A 25,000-nucleotide genomic window follows, 5' to 3' on the forward strand; every position below is an offset into this window, starting at 1 on the left:
TTGAAGATATTTGGCCTCCTATGATGAACAATTATGAGAATATTGTGTCTTTGCTTTAAAAAAAATAAATCTATTAATGTTTACAACAGATGAGACGTGAAAATATGTATATGTTGGAAAAAAATAATTAAAATTCAAGCTGTTAGTTTCGAAAAATTCAAACAAAACACTGAATAACAACTCTTTGAGAAGCTAATTTAATACTTAACTAAACATCTGAATGTGACGTCACTTCTCCTGTCAGCCGGTCTGACCGTTAAGGTGTCGAAACGTTTAAAAACGTTAACTCGATGAAATGACTTCGTGTGAAATAAAGAGTGTATAAATAAAGTTTTAAAAAGTAAAAGCGTGTTATAGGCGTCTCTTACCGACAGAAAAAAAGCCTCTCTGGGATCAAATTCAACTTTTTTCCAACCGCAGTTTGTTTGGACTGGAAACCATAGTGGGGAATGGGAAAACCTTTGGACTGGTAGAGTATCGCGAGAACTGTGAATCTTCGCGCCTGCAATGCTGACATCGACCCACAAGATGTCGCGAGAAGGACTAGACAATAAACCACCAAAAGGTAAGCAACAATTAAAGCTTCTGACGTTTTTGGACAAATTTAGAATATGAATGTTGTTTTTATATATTCTTCAGTTGCATTTTTACAATAAAAACAGATTTTGTTGTTATCAGTTCTCTGTTTTGTGATTGTGTTTGACGTCATATGTTTAAAATCAAACATCAGACAGAAAATAAAACTGAATTAAAGGATTAAATCAGCATTAATATGGCTCTTTATGCACTCTTAGATGTTTCTGGGACACTAATAAAGTTGTATAGCCTTCAGCTTTATCATAATTTAATATTATTTTATTAATGATTCATATTTAATTCTAAAAAAGCAGCACTTTGGTGTCTAAAATAAAAAAGAAGTGCAGCCTTTCTGTGTTACTGCCTTGTATTTTGTAGTGCATTACTTCTGAGGTTTAGTAGTTTATATTTTAGTTCAGTTGATAACACTGAATACATGTGACTGATGACACTTTCGAAGTGTACTTACAGGAAGTCGTCACCTTGTTGTCTGCAGGTTTCACACAGTCGTGCAGCAGGTCAGGATGGAGGTGTCGTCTCTCTGTCTGCTTCTCTGTAAGTCACATCTCAATCTTCTGTTTTTCTTGTATCATGTTTTGTTTTTTACTGTGAGGACTCGTCTGACTTCACATTATTTTACCCCATCATTAAAAACTTTCACCTCTTCTTCTAATGTAAATTAGAGCAGCTTCTGGTATGCAGACTAAGTCTTAATTTCGCCTTTGTGTATATATTTCCTGTCCAGCACCCAGAGCTGAATGTATTTACAATATTTCCAAATATAAATATACACTGCTGTATTAAACAGTGTCGATATTGCATGGTTTATGTTAATGTGTTGATGTGTGGGGTGACGGGGTGGGGGCGCTTGAAAGTATTTTCATCTTTAAAAGGGGCAGAAGTGGCGTCCTAACCACTCAGCCAAGAGTGCCATTCCAAATCCATTTTTGTTTGTGACATGTTTGTCATTATTTTGTGTTTTTTCTTGTTTTCAGTCGCCGTAAAGCCCTTTGAGTTGCATATGATTTGTGTGAAAGTTGCTTTACAAATACCGCTTGCTGAGTGATTGATCGAGGGATTTGACACAGTTACTTTGCAGACTCAAACTGTAAAGGTCTTCTCCTCTTCTTCAGTTTAAATAAGTCTCAGAGCTCCCCAAAACATGTGTTTGAAGTTTCTTGTTCTAAATCCACTCTGATCCTGTATTTGATCATGTCTATAAACCCCTCTATTTCAGCCCTGCTCAGAACAGGCTGTTTCTGTGTCTGTACCTTTAAATATGTAAATGAGCTGTGTCTGACCACGCCCCCCTTCTCTGGAAGGGCTTGGGTGTACTCGGTGCTTTCTCGCTCCATGTCCTATAGTTTACGGTGAGAAGGCAGACTCAGAGGGCAGAACAAACACCTAGCTGTGGGAGTGTCACCCACCTGGGGGAGGGGCTACTGCCCTTTGTGATGTCATGAAGGGAAAATCTCCAAACGGCCTGTTTGAGCACACATTTTCTGAAAAGTGGAGCAGGCAGAAGACGGAGAGGATGGACTTTTCTCATGATTTGTGGACAGACTAGAGACACAAATGAGTTATTATATCTCATGATCTGTTGTTCCTTCAGTTAACTGTGTTGGTTTTTCTCTCTGGTTTATTTAGTGCTGAGTTTTCTGGACTCTGGGGCTGCTCGAGGTAGAAAAATGATCCATTTGTTAAATATGTAATAATCCAGTATAAATCATCAGATTATAAACATGTATCTGTTTATAATCTGTGATCTCACATGAATCAATGTAATCGCTCTCACATCCCCTTGAAACCATCTTCTCCTCGTCTCTGACTTCGATCCAGTCTCTCTGATGATGTCTCCAGATAAATCTCAGTTCTTCAAATATGAATGTTTCACTGTGAGCTGTGAGCAGGAGGAGGGTGAACATAGGACCACGTGGAGAGTGATGAAGAGGACAAAGGACGGAGAGGTTTGTGTTTTAAAAACAAACAACAAACTGGATGGCCTTAAAGCTGCCAAATGAAATGTTTTTCTCTCCACCCACATTTTCTCTGCTGCGTTCCTGTACAGGTGAGTCCATGTCTGTCCTCCTGCTCCATCTCTGCTGCGTTTCCTGCCACTGACAGCGGAGAGTACTGGTGTGAAAATGAACAGGCGGCAACCAGCAACAGCGTCAACATCACCGTCACTGGTAGGCTGTGTAGGGTTCAAAAACTCACCAACTCAAGGAAGTTCCTCATTGGCCTTCAGGCTACAACAACAGGCTAGCCAATTAGCAGCCTGATTAGCGAGAGAAGGCCTGCTTAAACCACAGGTGGAAAATGATGCCTGGATAATCTGATATTTATTCAAAGACAGTACCAGACAATCATGTTTGATGTATTTCCTGTCTTCAGCTGGCTCTGTGATCCTGGAGAGTCCTGGACTTCCTGTGACGGAGAATGATAATGTGACCTTGAGATGTACATGTAAAGAAATTCAAACGTCCTGCTCGGTCCTCAAAACTGAATTCTACAAAGACGGCCTCCTTATTCATGGCAGCAACACAGGACACTTGACTCTGTACGGAGTTTCAGCGTCTGATGAAGGACTCTACAAGTGTAAAACTCTTGGATCTGATGAATCACCAGAGAGCAGGCTGACAGTCAGAGGTAAGACTCTTTTATTGTTCATCGTGTGCCCTCAAACCCGAGATTGGTGTTTTCTTCATTAAAGACTTTTAGCACTTTTTATCATGAATATTCCCTGCAATGGGAAAACGATGAGACCAAATACTGGTTTCACTGGACAAGTCTTAGATTCTTGTGTGATAGAAATAGGATGGATATAAAAACTGGACCCAACCACCATGATGTCATCCATTGGTTTTTTGACTACTGTGTTGAGTCTTTTAGTTATCTAGAAGGTTTAGTATCTAAGAAGACTTGTAACTAAAGATTTAGACTAGGGGTGTCCAAAGTGCGGCCCGAGGGCCATTTGCGGCCCTTGAGGGGATTTTTTGCGGCCCGTGACTTCAAATGAAGAATCAGAAGATTTTGGCCCAAGGCCTCGATTAAGATCGGCACATTATCTTATTTTTCTTTTTCATGTTAACAAGAGCTGAACAATATTCCTAAAATAGAAAATGTTCAGTAACATGTCTGTTGTTGTTGTTTTACTTCTACAGCTTTTACTATTTTCAGAAAGCTTTTCTAAAAACATGAACCACGTTACAGGCTTGAGTCTGAGAAAAAAACTAATAAAGTAGAACGGAGAAATCTAAATATTTGATTTCCTTTTATTAAAGGGTTTCTTTAGCGAGCCTTTTGATTCTGATCTACAAAGCTTTACTATTTTTAAAACTATATTTTAAAAAACAAAACCTGTGGCCCACGAGCGATTCTAACACGACTATTTTGGCCCGCAAGAAAAAAAGTTTGGACACCCCTGCTTTAGACCATAAACTCATTCGGAAAACGAAAGTAATCGAGGCTCCTTTTCTCATAGACTTCTATTCAGTCAACTTGTTTTTGCAAACCAGTGGGATGCCCCCCCTGCTGGCCATTAGTGAGAATGCAGGTTTGAGGTACTTCCACACTGGCTTCACTACAAAAACCCGAAAGTTTATGAAATCCGTTTCCATGAATCCAAATGCTCTTTCACTGACGTCTCTGCAGCGCCCCCTGGAGACCGCGATGCTCCAGTCCCCCTGCCGACTCTCTTCATTCTGTTGCGCCACCTGCTGGTGGGTAGTCCTTACCTGCTGTCCACCGTCTTACTGGGACTCATACACAGAGGCAGGCTGAGAGGTGAGAAAAAAGGGGCAAGGGTCGTCGCCTCCTGATTCTTTATGCTAAGCTAAGCTATCTGGCTGTTTGATGTAGCTTTATCATACATGACTGAAAGCTTTAACATATCCATCCAAGTATGTAAAAGGCACATTTTCCAAACTATTATTCATTTGCAGAGATACATTAGAGCTTTAGATTTAAAATAAATATTAGCTTTGTCACTGAAGTGTCTCTTTAAGAACATTTTCTGTTGTTTTTGATTTTTATTTTTTCAGCGCAGCGCGTCAGGAAAAGGAGGCGAACGTGCAGTAAAGTCGTCATGGAGATGGAGCATGGCATGTGTCATCACACCTGACATTAATGTGACATATGTGACGGATTACAAGCTGAAGATGAAGACGAGAACCATCCCAGAGTCACCTTCAGTTTTTATAACGTCAGACTTTATATTCATTCAAAGTTCTTTTTTTTTTTGTCTTAACCTGTTTTCCCTTGAGCGGAACATTTTTTGAGTTCGCCGTCTCTAATAGAAAAATAAAATCATGATTATCGTTGTTTTTTGGTGTCACTTATAAATAGAGTCTGAATCAGTTTTCATGGGCTTCAACAGGAAGTGGTGATGTTTGAGGTGTGAGCTCTGCCTGCTCGTGGTGAATTCGGGGTAAATTGTTGTTGCTCGTACATCACTTGGGATTATAACGAATTGTTGACTTAATGCTTGAGGAGGCTTAAGAATAAGGAAGGTGTGTTAAAGGTAGTGAAACAGGAACGAAAAACAACATGTGTGCCCCTGTTTCCCCTCGTTCAGAGGCCAGTTTGATGTTTCATTTCTGTACATGTTCACTTTCCGTCAGACAGGAAACCTTGTTTAGTTTAAGAAAACCTTCTCAGTACCACCCTCTGTCCTCGTCTCTGCGACCTCTCTTGTGGTCTGAAGGTTTTTTTATGTGTGAACAATTCCTGTTCACTGTTTGACAGCATCACTAAAGGTCAGACGTAACACACTAAAACATTTTAAAAGCTTTTAATTTCACATGTAATGAATTTCCCTCAGCAACAAGATGTTTAGATTTGTTAAATGTGCTTCCATTTTTTCATTATTTGACCAATGATATCCAAACACAAGTGGAGGTAAATGTAGATTTGAGGATTTTTAAAAAACAAGATCAGAGGTTGAAGTCTCTCTGGCGCCCCCTGGAGGCTTTGATATTCAGCACACCGTCATTTAAGAGCAAAGAAAAGACAGAACCAGTTGGTTTAAGTCTACTTCTTTAAATTAAAAAGACTTTTAAAGGTCAGATAAAAATGACAGTTTTACAGTTTCTGACTTGAATTGAAATTACTGCAAAAAACTGAAATCTAAGCAAATGGATTTGTCTCATTTCTAGTCAATATTTAATTTGACTTATTTGAAGCCACATTTACCTCCCAAGTCCTCCTTAACATCCTTTGAAGATAAATGAAGTGGAAAATAAGACCGAGAACGCTTCTTACAATCAACTCAGGTTTTATTTCCTCCTTTTAATATTTTAGAATAAGATGTTTTTCAGGACTTTCCAGGTAAATGTGGTTTATAAGACATACTGGCTGCTGCATTGTTGTCAGAGAAGCCAACACTTCAACATGTTTCCTGAATGATCAGAGAGTAAGATACTTTTATCATTTATTACAGATCGGTCATTTAATACTTTAATAAAATATATTTTTTTAATTTTCGTAAGTGATATCTTTAAGGTAAGACTTTTACTTGTCAGGTACAACTTTTACAGAGTCATATTAGTTATTTAATGAGTAAATAAGCCAAACTTCTTTGTAAATAAAACACTTTTTATTTTTATTTTGTTCTTTTTCAACTAATTTTTACACTTTTTCTGTTAATTAACATATTTCATGTGATGTTATTTGAATATTTTTAGAAACATTTACCTTGTAAAGTGACAATAAAAGTGGACTGAACCTTTATGCTAAGCTAGATAAGCTAAGAAAACAATTTGAGAGTTAGGAGGTACACTTGATTTTAGTTTCTTGTGTTACAGAAGCTGAATATGTTCTTCAAATGAATCAAAAACAGCCTTAAATGATCAGAACAGTCGTTGTTTGAACGGTGTGAACACTTCCTCTGCTGCTCTTGACTACACCTTGTTTTACCTGCGCTTATCACCGCCCCCCCGGGACGCAGCGACACCATCGATCGAGCATCCACCTTTAAAAACAATCGGCTGGCAAACACTTCCGGGTTCCTTCGACTTTTTCCTGACTTCACAACTTTTGAATCAAGTTAAACTTTACGGTCGGCAACAGGTAAATATGAAGTGTTAACGTGAGGGGTCAGGTGGAAAGGAGGAAATACGAAGAAGAAGAAGAAGAAGAAGAAGAAGGAGAAGAAGAAGAAGGAGAAGAAGAAGGAGGAGGAGGAGGAGACGTTTGTTTTTAAAGGTAAACTGTGTCACCTTTGGGCGCTGCTGTCTTTGCTCTTGTTTAGGTCATCAGATTAAAACATGTTTATTTCACATTTAACAAACAATAATGATTAATTCAGTAACTTCTGAACATGATTTATGACGTGTTTAAGTCGTTTTAATAGAACCTTCAGTTCACCTGTGTGAGGGAACATCATGTCGTCACTAAAGTTATCTTTTATTTTCTCTAACTTTTCCTGCTTCAATAAATCTCAGATGAAAATACAAAACTCGTAACTCCACTACAATATCAATAAAATAATTGATTGATTGATTAATTGGAGTCTTTAAAAATGAAACTTTGCACCTTTTCTTCCATTGTTCAGAACTCTGAATGTCTTAAAGGGGCAGTCTGTAGATTTGGTGTAAAAATCTGTACATTTCTCTACCAAAACTACGTACTTCACCTTTAAAGGGTACTTTTATTTACTTTACGTTTTCTTTGATGTCAGATTTTTTGCTTCTACTCTAAAACATCTTAGACTGAAAGACGAGACTCATTTTTAATTTAACCCCAAACAAAATCAAACTCACGACACTTCAACAAGCAGCTCTAGATTGTATCTGTGGTGTTTTATGACTAGATAATTATGACCCCCCCCCCCCCCCCATGTGATGACAGATATGAAGTCGGCAACCTTTTTCTTTTCAGAGTTTCCGAGTTGTTGTTCGTTCATTTGCATTTCACAACTCAGAAACTAGTTTTTACGATGTTTTGCGACCCCACATGAATGCACCGTGAGTGTATTATTTTCCTGTACGCCTGTCTTATGCTGCATTCATGTGGTGTCGGACAAATCAGTAAAAACGAGTTTCCAAAAACAAACTGCTGAAGTCGGAACAACACCTCAGAAAAAAGAATGAGATGCCGACTTCCCGACTTGACGTCAGAATCGTCATCAACATGGGGGCAAAAGATGTTTGTTAATGTTAACATACTTTTAATTCATTCGGGTATTGCACATCTGATACCACATTTCACTGATCTTCGTCTTCGTACCATCAACGCTTTTCTGCTGTTGTTAAAACTTTCCCGACTTTCCGAACTAAAATCATGTAAACACACTGAAGAACGAGTTCCCAACCACCGGAGCTGCACCTGAATGCAGCATTATCTGTCATATGTCTGACAGGGCAAACAGTCAATCACAGTTTAGGATTTTTTGGGGGGGTTTCAACTGGGGTGGCCATTCATATTTCTGTGGGGGGGGGGGGGGGAGCGGGGGCATGCCACCCCTGGCCACCCATCATCTGGACCCGCCCCTGAACCCCGCCTCTCGCCCAATGACAGCTCGCCTCCAGCCCCCCCCCCACGATAAAAAGAGAGCGGTAAAAAATAATGATTGATGCACATTAACGACAACAGTAGATTTATTTTAAAGACTAAAAGTTGGAACACAACTTTAAATGAAATGAAAGTAAAAGACGTCGCTCTGATGATGTGGGAGAGAGAAATAACACTGACATCCTCACATGTTCTTCATACCTGTTAAACCTGTTTTTATTAACTTTGTTCCCCGTGTGGAAGTCAAATGATTCTTCCTCTAGAAAAGCAGAAGTGCGTTCATCACCTGAGAGAAGTTTCACTCTGTGTTACATTTAAAGCAGGGGTGCCCAAAGTGCGGCCCAAGGGCCGTTTGAGGCCCTTTAGGGGATTTTTTGCGGCCCGTGACTTCAAATGAAGAATCAGAAGATTTTGATTAAGATCGGCACATTATCTTATTTTTCTTTTTCATGTTAACAAGGGCTGAACAATATTCCTAAAATAGAAAATGTTCAGTAACATGTATGTTGTTGTTGTTTTTAAATCTACAGCTTTTACTATTTTCCAAATTTTTTTGTAAACTATGAAAAAAAACGTATGCAAAGTTTTTTCAAACAAGCGGACTGTTTAACCATTTAATGACCTGAGCTAAATGCAGAAAGCTTTTCTAAAAACATGAACCACGTTACAGGCTTGATTCTGAGGAAAAAACAAATAAAGTAGAACGAAGAAATCAAAATATTTGATTTCCTTTATTAAAGGGTTTCTTTAGCGAGCCTTTTGATTCTGATCTACAAAGCTTTACTATTTTTAAAACTATATTTTAAAAAACAAAACCTGTGGCCCGCGAGCGATTCTAACACGATTATTTTGGCCCGCAAGAAAAAAAGTTTGGACACCACTGAGCTAAAGCATCGCAACCTTTCTGATGAGCAGAACTCAAACGTCTTATCTTTTATAAAAACTCATGTGAAATATATTTTGATGTGAGATGATGAAGTGTCATAAACACGATTGTTTCCAGGCATCAAAGTTCAGCCGTTTACTGTGTCTTATATCATAAAGACGAGCCGAGTGGACTCTGGACTTACTGTAAGAAACATTTGACTTCCTCTCTCTCTTTGTCTGTCAGACGTTCTCAAGTTAATATCTCATCATGTGATCAACGTTTGATGTTTTTTAGACTTCGTATCACTCGGCTTATTCCTGCTCGATAAAACTCAAACAAACACGACGTGTGAAATGAGAAACAGGAGAGAGGAAGAAGAGCGCGTGAAAGAGGACGTTAACGGTTCGTGGTGACGAGATGATAAGAGATAAGAGCGTGACGACATTAAACAGAAGTGTAAGAGAAGGACACAGTGTTGATTGTGTCGTTTCTTATCTGGAATCTTTTGTTCTTTTATTACATCAGAACCAAGAGATTTCTTTATCCTTAGTCAAATAACAAACTTTATTGACAGTTCTTCACGTGATCACAGAGCACGCACGCATACATTCATCCTCTTCTCTCAAATACTAAACCATGTGTTTGAGAATAATGGGATTATTTAAGGTTGATGGAGAAATGTCAGCTCTAGATTCTGACATCCTGTGGTTGGTTGTACTTCTTCCTGTCCACCACTAGGGGCTGCTGTTTAACCACTCTGACGTTTGTTTAACTCACCAGGAACAACTCTGACATCACCTTTTTTTTTTTTGTAACCAGGTAATTAATCAAGATCTATTTCATCATGGTGACCTGTCCAAGATGGCGGCTGCAGCTCAAATCATAATAAACATGACATAATTCATTTTAAAATGTTAAATACTTTATTCATCTCTGAGGGAAATTCTGGTTTTTCACTCGGTCATGCTTCACACTTACTCAAACAGCAGCTGAGGACATTTATTAATGGAGTGATGTCAGGGTGGGGGGGGCTGCACACAGAGAGAGCATCAGAGCTGGCGGGGGTTCAGTGCGTTGCTCAAGGGCACCTCGGCAGGAGTCAGGAAGTGACCTGGCACCTCTCCAGCCACCGGAACAACGTCCTGCTAATCCCTCCAGACTGAGCTTCTGCAGATTTAGTAAACAGGTCACAGTGATGAGTCAGGCGTTACTACACCACATCGTTTTCTTAAAGCAGCTCTGCAGCGTGACAGAGTCACAACAGTCACGATGATAGACGGTAAATACTTCGTTTAAGGTTTATTTTTGAGAGATTGTGGAAAGAGTCAGAAATGAGCGAGAGAGAGAGAGAGCAGGGAATGACATTTGGGAAAGGATGCACAGGTCGGATTCGAACCTGCAGGCTGTTAGCCTCTGTACAAAGGGGCGCACTCACTAACCACTGGGCCACCGGCGCCCTCCTTCATGAATTTTTTTTTCAGAATCCACTTTGAAGAAGAATTGTCGGTTACATTTGTTTTTCCTTGTTCTGTCTTTAGGAGGCAGTAGAAGAAAAAAGAAAGGGGAGGAGCAAAAATGATGGAGGAGGCGGAGCATGAAGACGGTGTCAGCCCGGCGACCAACGGCACGGAGGAATCCACTCCTCCCGCGGTAAGACTAAAAAAAAAAAAAAAAAGAGAAATTCTTCTAATTTTTGAATACTTTAAAAAACATTTTTTATCAAATGCAGAAAAATAAACGTGATTGAAACACCTCCGCATAATTCAGATTGGAAGTTTAAGATGTACTGTCCCTTTAAGAGCTCATTCAAGAAACCAGCAAACCCCAGGTCACACACCAGCATCCCCAACCTTTAGAAAGTGTGTGTGTGTGTGTGTGTGTGTGTGTGTGTGTGTGTGTGTGTGTGTGTGTGTGTGTGTGTGTGTGTGTGTGTGTGTGTGTGTGTGTGTGTGTGTGTGTGTGTGTGTGTGTGTGTGTGTGTGTGTGTGTGTGTGTGTGTGTGTGTGTGTGTGTGTGTGTGTGTGTGTGTGTGTGTGTGTGTGTGTGTGTGTGTGTGTGTGTGTGTGTGTGTGTGTGTGTGTGTGTGTAATCGAAGACGACAGTGGCGGCATTAGTGCGGGTGTGTGTGTGTCGTTACCGCTCATCTGCGTCAGGTGACCATTTCCTGTCTTGAGTGTTCCGTTGACCTCTGATCTCCCTGCCTGCCGCCAATCACAACAGGGAGCCATCATCTCCGTGGCAACCTCACAACCTTTTGATCCGAGTTCTGATTGGCCCCCCGTAAGATCCGGTTCCCACGGTGATTCCTCCGAGTGTTGTCACAATGCTTTGACTTCTGACCTCACCGGTGATGTTCTTGTTCCAGGAATGGAGGAGTGCGCTGCATTCAGGGACTGTAGGAAATGTGAAACTCCCCCCAAAAGCTGATTTAGAAATCTTGACTTTCCAGGTTTACTCGCAGATAAATCTAAGTCTGAAGTAGGTTGGGCCACTAAATAATAATAAGGAGGCGCAGCAAAATGGCGGCAAAAAGATATCCGGTTGTTTTAACCTTATCTTGGATCTGATTGGACGCCATCTAACTTTGACTTCATGCCGATTTTATGACCCGTAACCATCTGTACTCTACTCAAGGATGTGTTTTCTATTTTTCCAGGAAGCAAACAGCAACTTCAACCACACCGACAACAACAATGTCAGCTCCCATCCAGCTGAGGCCACACCCGAGGTCACCATGGAAACAGAGCAGGGCGAAGGTAAAACCAGTAGAAGACCTTATAGAGCCCAACAGTGTGGTTTGGTTCGAAAAAAAATCACTTTCATTTTCTCCTCAGCGGAGGCATATATTTTATAAAAACAATCGGTCCAAGCACTGAACCTTGTGGAACTCCAAGCTAACTTTGGTGTGTATAGAGGACTTATAGAACAACTTAAAGCAGTCCCAGTGATTCCAAGTAATTGTTCTAGCTTTATAATAGGCTGTGATGGTCCCTCGTGTCTCAGATAGAAGCCCCCTGTCCGAGGCTAGAAGTAGATTATTTGTTTATGTAGTCTGGAATGGTTCTTATGCTAATATTAGCTCGCCTGTATTCTAATGTGTTCGTTAACTTCCATCCATTTTATTTTTTCGATAAGAGATAAATATCACCATAAGATCACCTCTTATCACCATAAGAGACACAAACTGGTGAATAATAATAATGAATTTGTTGAATTCTTCAGCGACACCGGAGCGAGCAGGAAGTGGACCTGTGGTCGTTCAAGGCAACAAGAACCCGGCCAGCGAGAAGCTGTTGAGAGTCAGAAAGTGGAGCATCACCACGTATAAGGTGAGACTTTTATCAAGAGGTAAATATTTAATTTATAAATCAACAAATCAGTCGGTCTCGTTAAAGCTCCGCCCCCCCTCCGTCCCTGCAGTGCACCCGCCAGGCTCTGTCAGAGAAACTCGGCCGCGGATCTCGCACGGTGGATCTGGACCTGGAGCGTCGACTCGAGCTGCTCAGAGATGACCGACAGCGCTACGAAAACGTCACTAAGGTGGCTCAGACGCTAGCCAATCAGCTCGCTCAGATCACTGTTACCCAGAAGACACTGGGGGACGCCTTCAGTGAGCTCAAAGTGAAAACACCAACGCTGCATGTGAGTCTTAAAAATTAAATTTGTTCACATTGAGCGAACAGCGCTTCCTTCAGCTTGTTTATGTTTCCACTTGAACCTCTTCCTCTCTAGCCCTTAGCTCTGCCACCACTTAGGGTAAGAGAGATGGCTCCGCCCACTCAGGGACGTAATTACAGACGGTCTTTCAAAAGTACAACTGAAGGAACCAAGAGACTTTCTAAACTGAAGGAAAAAATAGTTTTTGGTCTAAAAAGAAAAACAGAATCAACTTTGAGATGAAAAAAAAACTCACTTGAAATTGATCGCAGAATCTTGTTTTCAGATGTTCATGAGAACTTTCCGGACGCTCTCTGAGGCACCTGCTGGTGAAACAGGAAGGGAGGGGTGGGGGAGGGGGAAGTGTTGAGGCAGGAGGGGAGGTGGGAGCTGAGGGATGAAGGAGGAGAATTTGATCTGCTCTGAAAGTCGCAAAGTAACATAATCACATAATCTGAGAGTTGATGGAGGTGTTTACTTAAAGTGCTTCAGAAACTAGGCGGCCATGTTGGAGTCAGCTGCTGTGGACCAATGAGAGTTCTCCTTTCTTTTTCTTCTCGTCTCTCAGGTGGAGTTCGGTCTGAACGCAGACGCCCAGAACTTTCTGTCAAAGAGCGGTGAGTCTCTGACGGAGGCCATTAACACCTTCACGTCCGACATGAACACGCTGGTCAATAAAACCATCGAGGACACGATGATCAACGCCAAGAAGTACGAGGCGGCCAGGTGGGCGGAAAGCGCACTTCCTGTTTCTTGTCAGCTGATTTTCACATAGTTTCAAGTGTTTGACTTCAGATTAGGGATCAAAAAATAAACCGTCTGACATTAAAGAAGAAACATAGAAGCTGCTTACTGCACCAACAGGGGCAGAAAATAAATGTGGTGTACAGAAATGCATTCTGGGAAATGTAGGAAAATCACAAGTTAAGTAAAAGTACACATTAACCTAGAGATTTTTCCCATTTTATCACTCATGCCTTATTATATGAACGCAGAACAAGGGACAAGGGTGAAAAGGATTCTGGGAAATGTAGGAAATCAGTTTGGGAGAAGAAATAAGATTTACTTAATCAAATTCTGTGGTCAAAAAAATAGTTTTTTAGCTGCAGATTTGAGGTTTTCCAGACCATTACAGAACATCTGAACAAATAGTGAAAGTTTATGATTCAGACAATTCCACATACATTTCTTTTTTTTTAAGTTCAATTCATTGTGTTCAATAAACCCAACCACCATCAGATCACACACTAACCCTAACAAAAAATGATCCAACAAGCACAAATATGTTGGAGACCCTTTTCCCCCACGATGACCTCGTGAACTTCTCCGTCCTCCAGGATCGAGTACGATGCGTACCGAGTCGACCTGGAGGAGCTGAACATGGGACCCCGAGACGCCAACACGCTGCCCAAACTGGAGGCGGCTCAACAAGAGTTTCAGGGCCAGAAGGAGAGATTTCAGAAGCTCCGAGACGACCTGAGCGTCAAAGTGAAGCTGCTGGAGGAGAACAAGGTGAGCGAGGAGATCTGTGGTCGATCTGTTTTTCTCGCTACATGACGCTGATGTGTTTGAAACAGTTGAGGCTTTTTTATTTTGCAGGTCAAAGTCCTCCATAACCAGCTGTTGCTGCTCCACGCCGCCGTCGCTGCCCACAGTTTATCGTGTCACAGCTTCCTGGAGAAAAACAGCCGAGAGGCTGAAGAACTCCTCAGCAACAGCAGCACGGACTCCCCCTCCTGGCTGGAAGAAAGTTGACACAACAACAACAACAACAACAACATAATCTGACCACACGGGAGGTGCACGGACGCCGGACTGGAATCTGTTTTAGGAGAAATGGACGCTGTTTTATGAATAGTAAGAGAGAGGATTCTTTTGAGACTTTTTTGATTAGGAAATGAGTTTGAATGAAATTTGGGAGTGTTGCATTGTGAGGTAATTTATTTATACCAGAGTCGGATTGAAGTCTGTTTGTCTGGGAATTAAGTCCTGGAAACCCGATCGTTCACTACAGAAATTAAAAAACAATAGATTAGAAAATTTTTGGGGGGTTTTGAGCCTGGAGGACTGGAAAGTCTTAAAAATGTAGAATTAGATCATTAACCAAAATCTGAAAATATTGTGAAACTGCACAGGAAGCTTTGGGAAGTTTTCAAGAGGTTGTTCATTGTTCTCGGGACAAAAGGGACTCTGAAGAATGAACTCTCTTTTCTATATTATTCGTACATTTAAGGACTTACAGCACTTGTGACTTGTGACCTGTTTAACAGAGACACAGTCATATGTACCCCCCTCCTGGTTTTCTTTCCTCTGTCTTAGTGTGTTGGGGAGTAAATCCATCTAATCCTTTGTGAGGCACTAAGCCTTTCTTTGAACTTCACAAAAAAAAAATCCCCTCAGCCACTGCAGTCAGAAACTCACAGCGACTCAAAGTGCCTCAACACCACTGCAGGAAAAACATGAACCATCCACAGCTCCTCATGTGGACGCTTCTGATTGGTTTAGGGGTCCAGGATGATGGATTCTTGTCTTTCTAGCAAAACAAAGATCTTCTGTCACAGTTTTTAATTTTAAGTCGATGCTTATCGTTTGTCAACAAATGAAAAACGTGTCCCCGGCGGAGATCAAACGCCAAAGATGAAAATCAATCCAACTTATTTAGTAACTTTGTGAAGCTTCAAAGTGCAGCCTTTTCTTTTTCTTTTTTTCTATCTTAGTTAAAAAATATTTGAATTCATGGTTTGAAATTTGAGGGAAAGTTGTTTTTGTTTTGTTTGCTCGATCTATCCAAACATCCTTCTGCCTTTTTATATTTCCTGTGACTGTGATGTCATGATCTGTTTGTGTTTACGTACCTCAGACGACGATGACGACTATGCAACGACTGTGGGTGTTATTTGTGCAATAATGTTTCAAAACCATTTACCTTCAGAAATGATGACTGTTAATGACTCCATATCTCTCTGTCTTCCAAAACGTAACCAATAAATATTACTTTAAAGGAGCAGTATGTAACTCTGACACCTAGTGGGTAAAATAGGTACTGCAGTCTAAATTCTAAACATTGCAGAGAGCTGTCTCCCCCCCTCCTCTCTAGAGTGGATGTTCACTCAGGTCACCATGTGGTGGACTCTGAAGCTTCAGTGTTTATCCAGCTCTGCATGGGTCTGTAAACCTTTCTGTGTTCTAACCTCTCTCCATTTTTCAAAAGCATCTCCAATATTGATCCTAGTTTGAGCACGTTTCTGCTCGTGGAGCTTATTAGAAACATGCAGAGGCTTTTTAGGTCGGGTACAATCACTTCTATCTGAACCACTTCTCTTGACCGCTTCCATCACTGCAACACCTGTTGACCTGATAACTGCTCTCATATCTGACAAACTGAGGGGCGTCCAAAACGGCCGTGTGGGGGGGTGTCTTAAAAGCGCCTACCTTCTCTGGTCCAAACAAATCCAGAGCATTCAGGAGCAGAATGTAAACTCTTACTGATTGATATTGACTGTTGTTCTAGTGACTTGTTTGTGAGAGAGCAAAGAATAACAGTTTATCATCAGTAAACGGGGAGACTTTTGTTTTCAGATATTAACTTTACTATAAGAGTTTTATAATTTTATGTGTTTGAGATCTTTATTTAGAATTGGAAAGTTCATGTTTGACTTTGGTAAACTGTGAGGACTTCTTTAGTCTGCAGACAAAGTTTGAAGAAGAAACTAAAGAACAACAAATAAATGGAAGAAAAGCTCCTAAATGTAACGGGGTTAACTTGTTTATTAAACTACGGTGAGATGACTGAAAAAAGACCCGAACAGACTGATCTCAGAAATGGACGGCTCACTCTGGACCTGACTGAAAAGCAGCGACTAGACCAAAAAGGGTTAAAGGTGAATTCTTGTTTTTATTTAAATTATAAACACCAAACAGGGATCAACGTGTGATTAAATATCTTTGTGTTTAAAGTGTTTTTGTCGTTTAAAACTGCCAAATAAAAATATTGAGAGACTTCTGATGTCACGTCTTTATGTGTCAAACTCTGATTATTTATTCAGTCATTAAATCATTTTTAATTTCATTTGTGGTAAAAACGGTCTTCAGCTGTTTCTCACACACGTCTCTCCTCACACAGGTGTGTCGTTCACTCTGATGAACAATGTGTGATTATTAGTTTATTAGTTTATTAGTCTTGCACTTGAGACTCTTTCTGTCTTTAAGAGAGATTTAGAGGAGGGGGGCGACTCGGGTCTGTTTGTGGTTCTGTTGCTCTGATTGCTTTGAAGAGAGGCAATTATTCACCAGGCAACACACACACACACACACACACACACACACACACACACACAACCTGATCTGTGTGTGTGTGTGTGTCCAGGCTCATTTTCACAAACACTTTACCAAACAGTTCCTCACAACAAAGACGGTCTCCACTTGTCTCTCTCTCTGTCTTAAAAAAAGATTAAATAAATGTGGAGATGTTTGTCCTATGAGGGCTCCCGTAGTTTGGATTACAGTTTTTTATTTTTATTCATCAGGTTCAGTTTCTTTGGCCAGATTAATAATTTGACTTTGATAAACTGTTCTATATACGAGCAATTAACAGTTTACAATTTTTATGAATGGAGGGGGAAAATGTTCACACAAAAAACAAAATGTGTGTGTGTGTGTGTGTGTGTGTGTGTGTGTGTGTGTGTGTGTGGAAAAAAGAGAGGGAAGCCTGACTGTTTTTTCTATTTTTTTTTGCCAAGGGAGGAACCAGTACAGAGCTTATCTAGGACAAACACACACACACACACACACACACACACACACACCCACACACAGTAAATTAATTTGTCTTTGAAGTCAAACACACACACACACCTAGTTTAATGAGTGTGTGTGTGTGTGTGTATTTCCTTACATCCTAGCAGGTGGGCGTGTTCTAGGGAAAACTCTCCCTTCTCCTTCTTCCACCTGATTGAGTGATCACGCATGCGCAGACTGCCTGGGGTCCCCACCTCTCTCTCTCCTCTCTCTCCTCTCTCGCTCTCTCTCTCTCCCTCTCTCGCTCTCTCTCTCTCCTCTCTCTCTCTCTCTCTCTCTCTCCCTCTCTCTCTCTCCTCTCTCTCTCTCTCTCTCTCTCGCTCTCTCTCTCTCCCTCTCTCTCTCCCTCCCTCTCTCTCTCCCTCTCTCTCTCTCTCTCCCTCCCTCTCTCTCTCCCTCTCTCTCTCCCTCTCTCTCTCCTCTCTCTCTCTCTCTCTCTCTCTCTCTCTCTCTCTCTCGTCTCTCTCTCCCTCTCTCTCTCCCTCCCTCCCTCCCTCTCTCATGCACACACTCGCACTCGCTGCTTGTGGATGTGCCAGCCGGAGTGCCAAAGCGGGATTCAGCGTTAAATCCTATTTTCTCTAAACTTGGACGTTTTCAGACGGACTTTCTGTGCGGGAGCATCCGCGCCGTTCAGAGCCGTTCATCCCGGTGAGTTCAGCTCTGAATTAAATCCCTCTCCACCGTCTTTCTTCACCCTGTTGATCTCAGTGTCACCTCCAGTTCACTACAGTGCTGCTCAGAATTTACTCAGCGGGCTATCAGGCGGCTAAACACGTCGTCACTTTACGCACGCCGGACTACGTTCACATTTTCACATTTTCTTGCCTCACGCCTCAACACAGCTTCTATTATACTTAAATGATGGATTATTTTTAATTGTCCAATCCTGTCATCACTTCGGCTCTGTGAAAGTGTTCCATAATTTAACTTAAAGGTGCGAAATCATCTGTTTTATATCTGTAATAACCCTATTAATCTGTATTAAAGGTGCACTATGGAGTTCCGGTAGAGAAATGTGAAAGTTGGAGAAATGTACAGATTCTGTGTTATATGTTTATAACTCTATACACAAACTGTCCTCTGAGGAAAATGTGGTCCCTGAAACACTGCCAGAAGATAAAATGCTCCGCTAGAAGTTGTGGTGGTGGTAACTCCAGGGAGACATTTTTTTCTTTTGAATAAAGTTTGTGTATTCAGTTAAAAAAATAGCATTTAATTTTTTCACTTCTCCAACTTTCAAATTCCACGACTAAATCTACAGACTGCACCTTTAAGTTTGGTCTGATGTCACTTCAAGATGCTTCTTCTTCTTCTTCTTGTCTTTTTCCTACGATATTTCCAAAATATTCCACCTGTCTGTCTCTCTTTCTATTCATCTTTATTTATTTAGACTCCGTGATGATAAATTTAATCTAAATATTTACTCATTGTTCACTCATTCTCTGCTGTTCATCCATGAAGAGTTTTTAATTGACTGAAAGTGCTTCCTCTTCTCCTTTTATTTCCTTAAAGTTCCTTATTTTATGTGTTTTCATGTCTTCATGTCTTCAGGTCTTTGTGGTTTCAGTTTTAAACCATTTTCTGTTGTTTACCTGATCATTTATGTCGTCTGTTAGGAGACATCAAACAAATTTGATCCTCAAAATATTCACTTTACTATCACTTTGGCTTCACAGAAATCAATAAGCTTGTTTTTTTTTTTTTTTTGACAATTTTGGATAATTTGAAAGTTGAATGAAAGTTATAATCAATAAACAGCCAGAGTCAGGGGCGTGTCCAGAGGGGCGACCACGGGGTGGCATGGGGCCCCCTTGAAATCTAATTGGCCACCCCATGTGCCACCTGAAAAAATCTAAATCTTTGATTGGCTATTTGCCTAATCAGAGGCGGGACAACAGCTTTCAACAAGCTAATCGTAGTCTGAGGCCGAGACAAAATGCTTCAGACTCCGAGATCGAGACCTTTAAACATCGGTCTGGAGACCAAGAGCGATTTTAAGAACTACAACGATAACCGATACTCACTTGATATGTTAATCGCGGTCGATATTATCGGCTGGACGATTCATCGGTCGGGCTCTAGACAAATAAAAATGTACAAATATTGCTTCAGTGGCAGGAAGAAAGTTATTTTTACGTCTTTTTAAAGGTACAGGTTTGTTCTCCCCGATCTGTCGCTCTGTGTTTGAGCTCTTAATGGATCCAGACTCTGCAGTGTCTGAACACAGACTCGGATGCGTTTTTTTTCACACGAGCATTAGCAGGTTTTTTTCACGCCTCGGGGGTTCTTAAACTCGCCTCACGTGTGTCAACATACGAGTCGAAGTCTCCCACAGGTGACAGAAATAAACAGGAAACAGATCGCTCAAGACGTTTTCACATCCGGAAAATATCTAAATCACTTCAGGAGGACTGCTCATGAAGTCTGAGAGAAACAATCAGCTGTTTGTATTCACACATGACGCTCAGAACGAGAAACTTCAGGAGTTTTCTGCAGGTGTGAAAGCTTTCAGAAAAAGGTGACAACGTGCTCAAAACTTAATTTCTCAGTGTAATGTTTCACTTTTTGATGTCACTACTATTTTTGCGATTTCTTGACATTCTTCTCGTCCTATAACAATTCTACAATTCACTTAGCAGACTCTTTTATCCAAAGCGACGTACATCAGAGAGTAAGAACAACACAAGCAAGGATCTAGAAAAAAGGGAACAATGTGAGTAAGAGCAAACGATCAGCTTTGAGTCTGATTGGACACACAGGTGCTGACAGGAAGTGACCAGAGGCAAAGCACAACATTGAGGGCAGTTCTTGAGAGCTCTAATCAGTATAGAAACCATCTTATAAGTCGTCGTTATCAAACAAAAACCATCGTCATTACCATCATCATCATCAATAATATGGAGACCATCATCATTAAGTTAGTAGGTATTCATGAAAGAGCTGGGTCTTTAGCTTTTTCTTAAAGGTGCAGAGGGACTCTCAGAAACTGTCGAGGAGGTCGGATCAGCCGCTGGAGGATTAAAACCCTCACACTTAGTACAAAATGTTCTCTCTTACTTATAAGCCAAAGTTTTTTTTTTTTGTTCTTTCTCGTCCTGTTCACAAGCGAGACGTGGTCACACCGTTTACTCATTTTTAATCTGGTGCTGCTCACTACAGCATGGAGGCTTACACTTTGTGCAGGCTGAACTTTGACCTCTGAGGTTCATTCTGCAGACGTGGAATCCCACCCGAGCTGATTTGTGTTTTTGGGGATTTTTGGGATCATTTTGACCCGTTTGAAACGTTGAAATGAACGCCATCTTTTCCTCTTGTTGTCAGTGTTTACACATCTCAGGAAGACGTAGCTGCCTTGTTAACTCGGGCTAGAGATCTTTGGGTGTCTCATCGATTCTTGGGGTCAGGATTCAAACGGATTCTAGATTTATGGATTCAAAGTCTGTTTCTGGATTAGTCCATACTTCAGGGTCTGAATTTAAATCACTTTGTCTTCAGTCTTCATGCATCATTTACTCCTGGAGACAAACATCTGTGTTGTAGCCCCCTGCTGCTGGTTTTTTCTTCCTCCAGGCCGTCCAGCAGAGTGTAGCCAGGCCGCGGCGCTCCCTCTCTGATGGGTGGCGTGCCCCTCTCTGATCCCCGGCTGTGTCGAGGAGGAGGAGGAGGAGAGGAGGAGGAGGAGGAGGAGGAGGAGGAGAGAGGAAACCCTCAGGATGACATTTAAGAATACAGGAAGCTGTTTGTTATTGTCTCTTTCTCTGCCTTTTTTATTTTATTTTTACTTTCTGTCGCCATGGTTACCCAAGAGAGCAGCGATGCTCAGCCGGTCCTTTGCCTTACTGGACCCGCCCCACACACACACACACACACACACACACACACACACACACACACACACACACACACACACACACACACACACACACACACACAGCAGTAAACTTCATCCCCCTGTTGCAGAGATCAAAAAGAGATTTCTCTTCTGTTAACATTTTTTTATTTTTGGTAAAATGAAACCAGAAATACTGATGTGTGTGTGTGTGTGTGTGTTTTTTTTCATGCTAATGTTGTTTAAAAAGGAACCTCAGTGTGGGGGGTCCGAGCCTACCCCCCCCCCCCCCCCCCCCCCCCCTCAGAGCCCCCCCTCCTGCACAGACTCATTCACATGTGTTTACTGGTGTTTGTCTGGTAAACAGGACCGAGGGTCTTCTCCTCCTCGGGGACGTTTATTTGGGTTTCCATGGAGGCCGAGTGTTTGTGCTCCGACTGTTTTTTTCATTCAGCACCTGGGGACTCTGGATACTCTTTGTACTGGTTTCAATGGTTTTTATCTGTTAGCTGGAACTAAAGAAGAACATAGTTTGCACATAGTTTCATGAGGCGTTTTCACAGCTTCACTCCTGAAAGTTTCGACATGATTTTGCTCCTGATCTGGTTGTTCACACATGCACCTCACAGCAGGAGACGATCCCTGTCAGACGGCAGTTTTTCAGGAATCCTTTGGGTATTTATTTGATTTTCCTGGTTATGTTCTTGCCATTGTTAGCATGTTAGCATTACATACAGTATTAAGTTCCCTCTTGAACACCCTGAATATATTCTGGAGGGTTCTTGGACTCTGGATTCCCGCGCTCGCTCACTCTCTTCCTTCCTCGCCTGAACCTCACACATATTCAGCCCGATGCCGTAATCCTCCAACTGAGGCGTTAAGAGATCTGTCACTGCTGGAGAAAGTGTGAGAGCTAATCTGTCAGACTGCTGAGCAACAACCAGCGAGCCAGTAAACCTACAGAAACCACAACAGAGAGAGAGGAAATATATTTAAAGTCTGCTGTGACTCACAGAGCAGTTTCCTTTCACAGCTCCACGTTCAGTGTCGATGCTGACGGGTGGTGTGTTGGACATCGTGCTGACAGAGATGCTAACGCTAACGCTACGATGAGTCTTTTATCCTTTCTCTCTCCGTTCAATGTAACTGATGTTTTGTTTTTTTTTTACAGTTTTTTACTCCTTTAAATGAAATGCAAGAAGTTTATCCAACAAGCTTCTTCTCAAATCAGAACAGATAAAGATAAACTTTATTGATCCCCCATTGGGGAAATTTGTTCGTTACAGCAGCTCAGGCAAAACAGGAAACAGGAATATAATGATTAAAAATAACAAGAAGTTAAAAATCAAACATATTTACATCCGTTAAATAAAGGGAGAAAAAATACAAATACAGAATAATACACGGTATGTACACTTCCACTTGTGGAAGGAGTTATTGAAAGGCTCTGATAGGCTCTCCCCTGGCAGCCCTGCAGCGTTCTGCCCCTCCCTGGGAAGCTGGCCAATCAGAGGAGAGTGGGCACATGGGGGAGGCGGGCCTTAAAGAGGGATCAGATAAATAAGGAGGTTTTTGAGCTGCTACTCTTCAGGTTTGAAGGATCACTCCTGGATTATTCATTTGATGACTCGGCATCGTCGGAACATATTTGGATCTTTTCTTGACTTTCAGAAACAAAGTGATGTAGAAACTGAAGCAGCTCTTCGTCCGAAAACCGAAGTGTCAGTCTGGAAACTATTTCAACTCGACCTCAGTGTGGACCACGGCGGATTAGAGATGCTGGTGTGAGTGTCTCGTCGGTCCTCTTTCCTTCAGCACACAGCAGCACTTATTCTGTTTATGTGGATCAAAAACTGTCCAGAGGTTCATTTTGAAAACGCCTGAGACAGTTTTTTTTTTTTTTCCATCGAGTCACTGCGGGAAGATCAGCTGTTTGGAAAAAGCATTAAGATGAGCGACAGGCCTGTCAGCATGAAGTGATGGTGGTACTGGTGGTTTGGTCAAACTTACTAGAATCACCTCTCAGTGATTTCTGGTCCTGTCTGCTGCGTCTGAAGATGATGACCAATCAGAGAGCAACAATCGGTTTCAAACAACTGGCTAGCTTGAACGCATCGGTACAACAACTACGACAGCGTGACCCGAGGACAGCGTGAGGAAATCTTTGTAAAAGTGAAATCAGTCACTGCAGTAATCATCATCAGGTCCGTGTGTTTAAGTGTGAGGTCATTGGTGTGTTCAGTGAAGGGTGTGTGTGTGTGTGTGTGTGTGTGTGAGACAGAGGAGAGGTCATATGAATTTGTAGTGTAAATATTTGTCTTTGTATTATTTCTCAAACAGGTTTGCAGTGACTTTGTGTGTGTGTGTGTGTGTGTGTGTGTGTGTGTGTGTGTGTGTGTGTGTGTGTGTGTCTGGTTTACTGTACACTTCCATTGGCAGTCATGTTGGCCTCCGATGTCCGCTCCATTGTTGTTGCCTTGGCAACCAGCGACTCCCTAATGCTGAGGTCACATTACGTTTAAGTTGTGGTTCATTGCAGTTTTTGTCCTCGGCCCCGTTGACTCCAAACATTCAGGTCGGATTTGAACCTGAGCCGCCTGCTTTGAGGACTTTAGCCTCTGTACATGAGCCAAGTGCCATACCACTAGGCCACCACCTCCCCCTGAAAGCATATTTATTTGCATTGTGCAGGTTTTCAACTTTCATGTATTTTGGTAAATATTTGTGCAAAATTTGGAAGGAGACTTTTGACATTTGAAATCTTCTACAAATTCCTCTTAAAGGGACAGTGTGTAAACTCCACCACCAGGGGGCTCTCAGTCAATCAAAACGATAACAAAAGATGACGTCGAGGCTGGCGGGGAATCATGGGAGTGATTCTATCTGATGAAAGCGACCTCAGAGTTGACCGTAGTCATGACGACCGGGTGAAACCGACCTGAGGAAGAGAACATGTTTAGCGACGAGCTAATGTAGCCGAGTATAATTTACAAGACGTTTTTATCACAGCAGCTCAAACAGCAACATGACAGCAGCTTTCAGTAGCAGCTCACGCTTCATGATGCAGCGGTCTTTGGTGTTTCCACGGCAACGATAAACATGTTGTTTACATCACGGCGATTTCGGGGACAACGCGGTCGATCTATGAAAGGAAACACATGGATGGTGTAAAGTTCTGTTGTATTGCAACCAGCTTTAAAGCGCCGATTGGAGCCCAAAATGTCAGAGCTCGGGGTGCTGATAGCCTAGCGGTTATGTTGCGCACCCCATGTACGGGGGCGGTAGTCCTTGTTGCAGAGGTGCCATGGGTTCGAGTCCCACCTCGGCCCTGTGCTGTATGTCTGTTTCCTGTCTCTCTTCAGCTTTCCAAAACACTAAAGGGAACCAAAATGTTCTTCCCAGTCCAGCACCAGTATAACCTGTATGGTGCGCTTGTGGTTTAATTTCAGGCTTCTAGCATCCACAACAACTACATCCACAAACTAACCACAAGAATCCTGTTGAACCAGCTCCGTGTTTCTAACCCTCTAACAGAGCGTTCTCTTATTGCTCCTCCATATCGGCGCCTCACAGCCGGTCGTTTCTTCACGCTAACGTCTGAGCTGTGATGTGTGAATCAGCCTGCGGGCGGACAGTTTGTCAGGAGCGTCATTAGAGGAGGACAAAGCATGAAGAGGAGGGATTCTTCATGCTGGATCAGAGGGTCTTCATGCACCGTCACTGTCACTTACTCGTCCGCTCCGTCTATTTTCTCTCTT

At 41.8% G+C, this 25,000-nt stretch overlaps 4 protein-coding genes across 7 annotated transcripts in view; 3 read left to right on the top strand and 1 right to left on the bottom strand.

Moving 5' to 3' along the window:
- The window catches only part of LOC110003687 (type II inositol 3,4-bisphosphate 4-phosphatase), a 27,931-nt gene extending 27,461 nt beyond the window's left edge, over nucleotides 1–470 (bottom strand). The window contains 1 exon segment of the mRNA XM_065950709.1: nucleotides 369–470. The gene's annotated coding sequence lies outside the window, so the exon portion shown is untranslated.
- Nucleotides 471–1,003: 533 nt separating this feature from the next.
- Nucleotides 1,004–4,900, top strand: LOC110003689 (putative high affinity immunoglobulin gamma Fc receptor IB). 2 transcript variants are annotated; one of them, XM_020659239.3, is made up of 7 exons: nucleotides 1,004–1,131; nucleotides 2,224–2,256; nucleotides 2,416–2,543; nucleotides 2,645–2,765; nucleotides 2,971–3,225; nucleotides 4,231–4,362; nucleotides 4,620–4,900. In XM_020659239.3, the coding sequence occupies exons 1-7, from the start codon at nucleotides 1,101–1,103 to the stop codon at nucleotides 4,697–4,699; spliced, it is 780 nt and encodes a 259-aa protein (XP_020514895.2). In that variant the 5' UTR covers nucleotides 1,004–1,100; the 3' UTR covers nucleotides 4,700–4,900. The 2 variants fall into 2 exon arrangements, with proteins under 2 accessions (XP_020514895.2, XP_065806782.1); XM_065950710.1 differs by having other exon boundaries at nucleotides 4,625–4,900.
- Nucleotides 4,901–6,553: 1,653 nt separating this feature from the next.
- LOC110003690 (arfaptin-1) lies at nucleotides 6,554–16,613 on the top strand. 3 transcript variants are annotated; one of them, XR_010665016.1, is made up of 9 exons: nucleotides 6,554–6,780; nucleotides 10,495–10,606; nucleotides 11,613–11,712; nucleotides 12,179–12,285; nucleotides 12,377–12,598; nucleotides 13,182–13,339; nucleotides 13,951–14,125; nucleotides 14,213–16,263; nucleotides 16,298–16,613. XR_010665016.1 is itself a non-coding variant. In XM_020659240.3 (8 exons), exons 2-8 carry the CDS (start codon nucleotides 10,532–10,534, stop codon nucleotides 14,366–14,368), a joined length of 993 nt encoding a protein of 330 aa, XP_020514896.1. In that variant the 5' UTR covers nucleotides 6,554–6,780; nucleotides 10,495–10,531; the 3' UTR covers nucleotides 14,369–16,613. The 3 variants fall into 3 exon arrangements, 2 of the variants coding, with proteins under 2 accessions (XP_020514896.1, XP_020514897.1); XM_020659240.3 differs by having other exon boundaries at nucleotides 14,213–16,613; XM_020659241.3 differs by lacking the exon at nucleotides 6,554–6,780 and adding an exon at nucleotides 8,865–9,412 and having other exon boundaries at nucleotides 14,213–16,613.
- Nucleotides 16,614–17,901: 1,288 nt separating this feature from the next.
- LOC109979779 (FH2 domain-containing protein 1-like) overlaps nucleotides 17,902–25,000 on the top strand; it is a 25,644-nt gene continuing 18,545 nt past the window's right edge. Inside the window, exon 1 of the mRNA XM_065950564.1 lies at nucleotides 17,902–18,061. The gene's annotated coding sequence lies outside the window, so the exon portion shown is untranslated. The remainder of the gene's footprint in view (nucleotides 18,062–25,000) is intronic.

Source organism: Labrus bergylta, chromosome 22, assembly GCF_963930695.1.
Source record: "Labrus bergylta chromosome 22, fLabBer1.1, whole genome shotgun sequence".
Lineage (NCBI taxonomy): Eukaryota > Metazoa > Chordata > Actinopteri > Labriformes > Labridae > Labrus > Labrus bergylta.